Genomic DNA, 10,984 nt, shown 5'->3' on the forward strand with positions numbered 1-10,984 from the left:
TTCAGCAGCAAAATTCTCCTTTATTTTCCACTTAGTCATTTCTCTCCTTTGACATATTAGAAAAACAAAACATTGCACAAAGCGTCAGGAAACAGTGCAGTAGATAAAATGGAAAGCAGAGTTTTATATCAGTTATTGAGACAACAAAAAGTTTTAGCAGATAGACAATGAAAACAGATGTAATGGTTCTGGGTCATGTTGATGAGGTGTAATTCACTATCCAACCAGAGACCGAGTCAGGAACTCTTTCGTCAAAGGTTTTCATTTGCACACCTCTTTCACTGTGACCAGAGCAAACCATCTGTCAGCCCTATGGAGCTTAAATCTTCAATCATTTCAGCATAATGACTGACACATCCCCCTGACACATTCTATAGCCATCTCAACCACACACCCACACAGACACCCAGACTCTCAACAGTTTCTGACCTTAACACATTCAGATATTTAAATATTTAAGAATGTTGAAAGGTTTCATGCCATCCAAAAAGATTTAAATCTGAGCTGTCATGTACATTAAAATGTAAAATAAAAGTGGAATTCATCTTAATTGAACAAAAACATGACAAGCAGAGATCTTCACAGGTCCGCTAACCTAAACCAAACTCAGGAACCCTAGTAAATAACAATACTGATGATAGCAATAGAAACGATAAATAATACTGTATTTGCATCTTAAGAACAAGGAAACATCTTTTACTGTATTCAATCTCTGACCATATTCAAACTGTCCTTTTAGGAAAATATTAAATGTAGGTAAAATTTGAGATTACGTCATTTTCTTTTTTTTTTTTTTACTGAAAACATTCTGCATACAGCTCAAACAACCTCCACAAACAAATCACATCAGTCCATACATAGCCTGAGAAGCCAGACCCAGCAAGACACTCACTTGGAGCACATGGTTATAGCCGAAAATGACTCTGATGAAAACATCAGTATTTTAATAAACATTTTTATCAACTCATTGTCCTCTCTCTCAGCATTGATAAACCAAATGATAAACCAAAAGAACAAAAATCGAGAAAAATCCCAAGAATATAAGCAATCTCAATCCATAAAATTGATGATGTCTGCGAGACAGGTCTGTGGTACTTCAATCATTATATAAGTAACAGGATGCATATCTGTTGCTCTTCATTAATTGGGACATAATGTGCAATTATGATTAGTTGTCATAAGCTCTATGCACACAGTAATTTACAGTGCCTATAAACGTTTCTTATAGAATTGTGTGTTTTTAAACATGTAGACTTAATGTGGCTTATTTGACATGAACCTCTGCAAGGTTTGTGTCTCCCATTGATTACAAGTGAATTGATTACCCTGTGGCTAGTCAAGAAGTTTCAATTAGACAGTAACGTGGCAACATATCTGCACATTAAGACAAAAGAACTCCAGTCAAATCAAGAAAAAAAGAGAGGTAGAAAGGGAAGGTCATTCAAAAGCCCAAGAAAAGGCGAGATAGAAGAAAAACTGTAAGTCACTAGATATCTGTTGCGGACTGCACAAACTGCCTGCTTTGTGGTTGGTGTGTGGCGGGACTTTCTTCTTTTTCTTTAAGCATCGATGTTAACAGGTTAGACCATGACACGTGCACGTCAGGTTGTTCAGCGCGTCATCTAGAGATTCGGGGTCTGGCCTATTTTTAACGACAACACGACAATCGGGACAGAGCAACACAAACATTTCAAATTACAGATGACACAACATTACATTTTAATGACATCTTATTTCTTAATAGGATCATTCATTGCAGCGTTAGAAATGCTGATGAATATTAGTTTTTGACAGTCAAAATTTGGTTGTTAGGTCTGTTTTGAGGGAGCTACACCCTCCTGGCAAGCCCATTATCCTGACACTGGAAATGGAAGGGGGCACGGCACAGCTCTAAATCTATACAGAGACAGAGAAACTGAAAAAGCGTAGAAGGAGGCAAGTGAAAGAGGTAAATGATTCTACATTCTACACCTGCAGTTAACCATTCTAGGTTACCAAGTTGCCAAAAGGTACATATATATGTAGGAGACTCTGAGGTCAGCTGGCTCTATGTGGCCTTATTTGGTCTAATGCTTTGTGTCCATCAAACTAACCATGATATTTTTATGATGATGGTCGGCACAATATCAGGTGTAAACCACTGTGATACATAGAGTTGATACCATCATGCTGTGGGATTTACATCTCTGCTGCAGGGTAGTGAAAGTAGGGGGTGAAAACAATGCTGCAAAATACGCTAAAAACTTGGAGGATGCAAGAAACTTGGAGGGGGTGAATACTTACTATGGACATACTTACTTACAGTGGAAAGATCTGTTTTTACTTTAATATTAAAGTTTATATTTTCTGGGTTTTCTGTTGGAAGAAGCCACATTAAATGTACTTTGATTCAAAACTGTAAACATAAAAACTTCCACAGGGTAAAAGTTTTTTTGAAAGACTTCAAGGAGAGGAAAATTAGAGACCTGTGGTCAGTATGTGCAACACAAATGAACGTGTATCCAAAGAGAAAGGAGGGTCCATAAAGATAATACATATGATTAAAGTTTTGACATAGTGCATAGTACATATTTTATGGAACACATTTTAAAAATGGAAACATTGTGATTTATTCCCTTTAATTCCCCCATTTTAGTGATTTGGTTTTATATGGAAATCACTTAAAACATGACTTAGCAGCAAAAGTGGACATATTATATTATTGGATTATTAAAGTTGGTCTTTACACATGTTCAGCTCAACTCGGATGGTGTGCAAAAAACTGACCCAAATTTAAAGTTACACCAGTATTTTGAGACGCAATTCATTACAGCTTTTAGGCATAATATTACCATAGTATGTGTGTGTGTGTATATATATATATACACACATATTAAATCACTATAAGTAACTATAATTACTGATGCAAAATTTAAGAATTGTAGTTGAAAACATCTTAAACGTAATTACAATTATCCAGAGAATGTAAAGGAATAACAGTTTTAATGTTATGTTGTGTTACTAAAGTTAGCATGTGACCCCAGATAGCCATGGCCCGTCCCAGAACAAAGCACCTGTGCTAGCTACGTAAACACCAACACTTTCCCGGTGCCCCAAGCCCTGGGGAAGATCCGGACCACTAGCTGCATGGCTAACTGAGCTAGCTAGCTAACGGCATTTAAGTAGTTTAATTAGTGGTTACTCTGGTAATATGCTGCCCCATATTTTCTTTGAGTATGCATTTTAAAGGTGGCCAGTTCTTACATACTGCACCTTTAATGTGTCATCACTTTAATGTTGCAGTGGGTTAAGGAGCAGTTGATTTGTTACTATATATTTTGCCAGGTGGACTTGGAATTTCGCCATTGGACCAATAAAGTATTATCTTTATCCATAGCAATACATCTTCACTAATGTCATTATTTTTTTTATTATTATGTGAAACTGCAACTATGGTCAAAGTTATCAAATAAATTAAGTGGAGTAAAAGGCTCAATATTTCCCTCAAAATAGAAGGGGAGCAGAAGCAAATAAAGTACTAGTACATGAAATTTGTACTTAAGTACATTACTTGAGTACACACAGTTACTTTCCACCACGGACCACAATACACCTTTTGTTTTTGCCTTTTATGACCATACAAAACCAAACAATCTCTTATTTCCCCATCTTAAACATGGAACATGTCCTCTTTTCTTGTCCTTCTTTAGTCCTACCGCTTACCATAGTTCTGTTCCAGCCACTGCCGCACATCCTTCAGATTGTAAAAGAAAGGCCCTTTACCGCCCAGGTAGGCAATCTTTTTATGTTGCACTATACACACACGTTCATTGGACACACCGTAAGCCACGTTAGCATTGTTGTCCATGCAGTCAGCCACCAGCTGACATTGTGGTGGCAGGGAAAACTGCTCAATGAGTTTGCGTGCTGCTCCTAGCCTCTCTTCCAGGTTCTGATGTTTCCGGACATTGAAAGAGCAAGAGCCCATAGGAGGGGCCACCCAGCCATCAGATGGGTGAGCCTCATCAATGTACACTAACAGGAAATCAGCGACATCACTGAAGTCCTCAACCAACTGCCGGAAAGCTGGCAGGTGGCTGATGAAGGGGGGTCAGGTGGCTGAGCCGAAGTTGACCACCAGAGGGCGATCTGATGACTCGAAATCCAGGAGGTTGCACTCATCTCCATTTCGAATTCTGGCACCAGGTGGCACATTAGTCATGTTGCCGATATTGCTGCTCCACCAATGGTCATCAGGCACCTTCACCAGTTTGGAGTTTGGTGCCTCACAGCCAAGTTTCACCTAAGGAGATAAAAAAAATAAATAAATAAGCATTCATGAATGCTCACACAGTCAAAGACATTTAAAGTTGGCTTTGCCTAAACTCTTCTTAGACTCTTTATTTTACTCCTCACATGCTTATAGTATCAGTGTATATTAATTATAACTGTTTTAATCAATCAATATCAGTCTGTTGATTTTTTTAGCCTGTTCTTCCGATGCTTCCAAATTTTCACAATGGAATACTCAGCTAGAGTGCCCGTACAATGAAAAGAACACAACAGAAGCGTATTACTCCGCTTAAAACGTCATTCGCTCCGCTTAAAACGTCATTCACATGCTATCATAATATCAGTGGTAATGATAATGAATGAGTGTACAATGTTTCACAGTTTAGTAATCCCTAAAGATGTATCTGCAGCTTGTTAAAAATGTAAACTTTGGAGGTGGAAATAAAATAATTTACACAGCTTAAAACTTAACATCAAATAAAAACATAAATATAAATGCATAGGAACTCAAAATATTTTCATTATTAATCCATTAACCATTTTAAGGCAAATAACTGATATTTCGAGCTGATGCCGATACCAATATTAGGGTAGAAATAGACTCTGATATTTTTGCAGATACTCCTAATTACGCACAAATAAAACATTTCTTTTTTTGTTCTCTGCCAAGTGGTGATCAAACATGTAACTGAGGCAGGATATTTTATAATTCACCTTTATAAAATGTAAAACTAAAAACCAAAAAACTAAAATAAAAAAGGACATCAGTGCACTGACACAGTCAACTTCACTGGGAATTTAACACTGTTAAACATCAGGCAACATTTACCACTACATCTGTGATAGGCCAACATTATATATCTGTTGGGCTCTAGGAAAATGACCATCACTATTTCCGAGAACATAAGTGACATCTTTGAATTGCTTGTTTTGTCCAAACAGGGTCCAAAACATGACATAAACAATTATTATCAATTATCAAAAATATTTGTCAACTCACCGGTTATCAAATATAATTACAACACTATTCCAGAGAAAGTTAACTTTGAATTCAAGACTTCAAACCTATAATCAGGATAGTAGTACAACATGTATCATGCAGCTTCCCTTATAGTAGAAAACAGACATGAATATATAATATATAATATATGAAACAGACATTTGCAAACTGTGTCTTTCCATTCAACTTAATGACCTCTGCCAACTCAGAAGTAAACCATGAGGAGGGTGTGGAGATCAACACTACAGCTGAGGTCATTTAACGTTGATTTGGTCTCAGTAGGCTACATCAGAAAAAGAAAAAAAAAAAACCTGACTGACTGCAGCTCAGGAGCTTGAGAGTGCGTGTCAACATGTATATGAACCGCAGTTTTCAAACTCATTCAGATGTCTGATGACAGACGCACGAGATTATGTAAATGAGAACAAAGTCACGGATTTGGCAGCATTAAATCAGTGTACAGTTGATTACAGAGAGCAGGAGGCAGGAGAGAACTGAGCAGAGTTTGACGGCTGCCGCCTTCCTTTCTCTCTCTCTCTCTCTCTCTCTCTCTCTCTCTCTCTCTCTCTCTCTCTCTCTCTCTCTCTCTCTCTCTCTCTCTCACACACACACACACACACACACACACAAACAAAACAAATTGTTTTTCTCAGTGTGTTAAAACATCTAGAAGACAAGGCGTGTCGCCTGAGCAGGACTCAGAGATGGGACTCCAGTACTGCGCCGGTTAGACGCGACTCAGAGGTGTCAAGTTAAAACTTATGCAGTGGATCGGTAACGATGTCAAAGTAAGAAAAACAACACTGAGCCACTGTGATCCGCATCAAGGCTGCGACCACTTTACCTGCTTATAGGCGTCTAGAAGGAAGCTGTTCCAGATGGAGCGCAGCCCCGCTGAGGTCAGCATGCGGCGCCACTCTCCGGAGCCGGCGGACCTGGAGCAGCTGAGCAGCGACACGACGCGCTTCACGAGAACCACAGAGTCGTACAGGGCGAGGAAGAGACAGTTTGAAAAGAAACCAGGCAGTATCTGGAGTGTCACGAGCAGATCCTCGCTCGCCATTCCCATCGTATTCTCCCTCTGCGCTTGGACGACTTATTTCAGACTGCCTTTCATCAGGCGCAACGCGGTGCTGGAGCTCTCAGCTGCTCCCCTCATAGTTTGTGCTCTGCCCCGTTGGCTGCTCCAGACTTCAGTGCACAGAATGAGGAGGTGGATCAGGTGTATTCTGTGAAGCGGCCTCGTCTGTCCCGCAACTCTGCAAGTGTTGAGTGGGTTAGGAGGAGAGAGAGGCCGCCGGAGCGCGATCAGACTCTATAAAAGGTCGAACATTGTACTTAATATTAAGTCTACGGGCTTATCTTTGTGTCAAGATTGTGACGTCAGATGTAGGGTATACCCTCTGTCCCCTCCTTCCCCTTCCTGTCCACCAACGGCTCTGCTCGCAGACCGAACGGAGCTGAAGGCCATGCTGTCGGGAATCTGTAATTGTTTTAAAGCTATTGGGGGAAAAAAAAAAAAAAAACACACAAATAGACAGTTATACAGCCGACTGCGATTGAAAAAGTAAAACTCAAAACTTAGATTCACAGGTTTTCTTTGGCAATAAAGGTGATGAAGTCATTTGTGTGCGTGCATCAACTGTCACTGTGCGCATAGCAACTGCGCTAATATTGTAACAAAAGCATTTATTTACCTGAGGAAGAGATGACACACCGGGGCAACAGAAGAAGGCAAGCCAGCAGAGCGTGATGCCTGGGTCCCCACCTCTAACAGGACCTGTAGGACCTGCTGCTGGCTCCTGGTGCCAGATACGGCAGCGGTCTTGAGAAGTCCTTGTCTTGACAGGATATTAGGGAGGTGGTTATAATGTCACTTCACTTTATCACATTGTGCCATGATGACGCATACACACACACATACAAGGTGCAAACATTACCAGCCGCTGCCCTCCTCAGTAAAAATCCATTATCTGATTTACCTTGATAATTTTAGAATATTTGTGCTAGCTGAAGGCAAACCTGAAGCATTTATTATCTGTATGTTTTAGATGTAGTTTTTTTGCATTCATATTAGACATTTGTATCTGAAGAAGCCTTGGCAAAAGCCAAATTTTGACTCCTTGTTTTACTGTTCCTTAATTTAAGCTGAATGGCCGAAGTCAGTTTGAGCCTACAAGAGGTCATTGGCAAATTGACCAGCTAAATGACTCGACTATGAACCAGCTGCCTGAGCATGGAAGCCTGTCTATAAAGGACATCTTCACAAACAGCAGGTACGTGTACAGCCTTCACTTAATGTTCTGTTTTTGTATTGTGAGTAGTTGAATGTAATTTTATGCATCAATTTTTCCTTTGTTTGAAACCTTGCAGCTGTAATGGCAAAGCCTATGTTTTCCACATGCTGCAAGTCCCTGGTTGGATGCCAAACATGTGTGGAGCAGTAGCTGTTAACTGCAGAGCACTGTCTCAAATGCAGAGCAGAAGAGCTTGACTCCATGGTAAAACCACGCAAAAAGTTTTTCCGCTGTCTTACCTTTTTTCCAAGTAGATGCCTCAGGAATAACTCAAGTATCAGTGTTTCTGTAAGGATGGGCCAACATGTTACTGGAAAGCTACATAAGCAGCAACGTGTGCATTTCAAGCAAACACCACAGCTGCCTATTTCACAGACTGTTTTTTATCTTTTTTTTTTTCCACTAAGAGAAAGAGGCACATGTTGGAGTGACAATCTGTCACCTCTTACAACAAATAAATGTATTCAAGTATGCTTTTAGTATACTTCTTTTAAGCAAGACAAGGTTAAAACCTATGGCAGTGTAGTCAAGGTGTGAAAATGTAGCGGATTCGTTAATGTGGTAATCAGAGGTAGAGTTTAAAATATGAATTGGATATGAAATCATATGCAGAGAAGTAAAAAAACAAAAAAAAATAAACAGAATATTGCCCTGTCAGCACCAGGTAATTTAGGAATGAGTTGAGTTGGTATTACACTCACAAGTTACATTCATATATTTCCTCTTTGTAATATTTTTCACTCATTGTTAAGACAGCTGTAGCCTAAAGATATGTATAACTGATCGATTCCTCTTGATTAAATAAATAATTTAAGGTCAACCATTCCCCGTTTTGAGTTGTACATTTCATGTTTCCCTTGTCTTATTTCAATTACCATTTACAGTTGCATCTTTACAAATGCTTTCAGTTATAACATTTTCATTACAGCTTTTGCATTTTAAATGTAACATTTTTACAGATTATCATTTTACATTATATGTTTTATATGTCTACTTTTTTCTTTATACCTTTTAAATGTATTTATGATGTGATTATTACTAGTTCTGGCCCTTGTTAAATGCCATATCTCGTGTTGAAATATGATAATCCTTTTGTACACACTTGTTGGTCGAGTGTCTTCTGGACTCAAGTATAAACTTGAATTTGGGCCAAAGGTCACTGTTACCTCATCTCCTTCCAAGTCACATTAATGTGGTAACTCATGTCTCATGTGGTGTCACTTCCAATCCACCAGGCAATAATGCCTGGTGGATTGGAATTACTTCTCCTTCTGCCTGTCATAGTCATATGTGAACTGCAGCTTAAATGCATTAGGTACCCATTGATAGGGACTCGATATTGATGACTGCTCAGGTAGGGAACTTTTTCCATTTTCACATGACGGTGGAATGCTACAGCAACCCCTAGTGGTCAAAAGAAGTACAGAAGAAAGTTGCTGCTAGGGTGAGAAAGACTTCAATCATTCAGTCCTTTAGCAACAGGCATTATCCAGGTACAGTGTGAGAGAGAGTGGAAGTATTTGCAAAGTTTATCACTGTTACTGTGATAAAGTGATTCACATCTGTCAAGGCTTCAGTTTGTGTGCATGTCTTCAATCAACTACAGAAGAACATTTTTGAAAACTTTTACACAAAGCATCAGTATTGTATTGGCATTAGAGACAGCAGTCGGAGTTGTAGGGGAGACTGGGGTAAGATGAGCCATTTTTCATATTTAGGATCACTACATCAAGGCAATCATTGTTTGTCACTAACTAATATATCTCATATATTTCAGAATGTTTGCATCCCTTCAAACAAACAGAATGAGTGTAAACATAACTGTTTCGATAATATAGCATGTCCAAAAAAAGTGGTCTTGTGGCACAACTTACCCCGTGTATGGGGTAAGTCGTGCATAGGAGCGGGGTAAGGTGAGCCGTCCCCACAGCTAAAATGGTGCACTTTTATGCTAGGTTTATGACCTCATGTTGTAGCTCATAGATACCACAATTGATGTATAAAACAAATGTAAAATGATCTATTTTGGTCTAAACACAATTCTTATGAAACTTACAATAGACTAAATTCACTTTCAACAGTGTAAAATGTTTTTTGGAAATAAATGTCTAACCACTTTACCCATGTGGTTCTTACCATCACATACTCCATGAAATGATGCCTTCCTCCTAAATATTTGGTCACATGATCAATGTTTTTTACCGTTTCCCAGCAACAAGGGGTGGCTCAACTTACCCTTTGGCTCAACTGTGTGTGAAGGGTCTGTGTTTTACAATCAGTAGCTTTTTTTATGTTATACTAGAATTATCTTTATTGGCCAACATTTGAACACATACAAGCAATCTGACTGTTTCACTCAGTGAACTAGCACACTAATAGACAGTAAACAGAAGTCCAACACAAGGTCTTCAGGTGACTGCTGTTGCACCATGTGATGAAGCTTTCTAGCAGTCCTCTGTACTCCTCTGAATATAGTAATAGAGAATTCCTTTAAAGTTTGTACTACATAAACTATGTGAGTCGTAAGGGAAATGCTCCTTTTTGAGGTAGAGAGTTAATATATCTTTAATACATGCTGTATGGATAGAAGACCCACAGTGTTCTCTGCAGTCTTCCAAATGTTTCTGGCTGAAATACAACAGAGAAGGGGTTACATACTTTTACGACAGTTGTTAATAACTTTTTCCCAAAATCATGACCCCCTGATGTTTGTGTTGATCATGCCTTTACCAGGATAGCGACCCTCAGATGTTTTATTAGGACAGTAAATGTCATGCTATCTGCCTTCCTGCAAACACCTCTGGCCAAAGAATTGCACCTCATATGACTACCTGACCCTTAAACCTAAAGGGGAAGGGGTATCACCCCTCCCTCACAACCTGATATGTTCTCTACCATACATTGATTACTGAATCAAAATCTATTCAATTTCTCACAGAGTCTGGCTAGAAATGGTTGTAAATTGCAACTTGACTGATGTGTGAAAGCACACAACCTCAGGTTAGGGGTGGGCTGATCGATTTCAAAATATGAAAATGGATTCAAGTGCAGTCGGATCGATATGAAGGGATTAGTTTCAGTTTCCCTCTTTTATGGTGTGTCCACATATTTGTATTTAATCTGAGCAGAGGTATCTTAAAAGATTCAGTTGTCTTAAGGACATGTATTGGTACATTCACATGAAATCAGGTGGTGCAGCAAAATGTTGCAGGCTTATGTGGCAGTGTGGGAGTGTCATTCTGTGGTCCATGTATGACGTCTTAGGAACCCCTGCTGATCAGTTTGCCGAAAGGCGAAGCTGCTACGTTGTTATGTTACTATGCTGGTCCTACTTGTGATTGTTTGTCCTCATGAATGGATTAATAACAGTAAACAACCAGAATATGAGGTAGATTATTGCTGTATATTTAAAACT

At 39.1% G+C, this 10,984-nt stretch overlaps 1 protein-coding gene and 1 long non-coding RNA gene across 2 annotated transcripts; one reads left to right on the forward strand and one right to left on the reverse strand.

The window, feature by feature from the left end:
* On the reverse strand, positions 1-6,544 carry dio2 (iodothyronine deiodinase 2). The gene is made up of 2 exons (XM_030443035.1): positions 6,117-6,544; positions 1-4,282 (listed from the first exon to the last, which is right to left on the reverse strand). Exons 1-2 carry the CDS (start codon positions 6,339-6,341, stop codon positions 3,692-3,694), a joined length of 816 nt encoding a protein of 271 aa, XP_030298895.1. The 5' UTR covers positions 6,342-6,544; the 3' UTR covers positions 1-3,691.
* A 561-nt stretch (positions 6,545-7,105) lies between these two features.
* On the forward strand, positions 7,106-8,389 carry LOC115597267 (uncharacterized). Its single transcript, XR_003987056.1, has 2 exons — positions 7,106-7,548; positions 7,646-8,389. It is a non-coding gene; the product is annotated as an uncharacterized LOC115597267 (long non-coding RNA).
* The last annotated feature ends 2,595 nt before the right edge of the window (positions 8,390-10,984 follow it).

The sequence above is a fragment of the Sparus aurata genome, chromosome 16 (genome assembly GCF_900880675.1).
Source record: "Sparus aurata chromosome 16, fSpaAur1.1, whole genome shotgun sequence".
In the NCBI taxonomy this organism is placed as follows: Eukaryota; Metazoa; Chordata; class Actinopteri; order Spariformes; family Sparidae; genus Sparus; species Sparus aurata.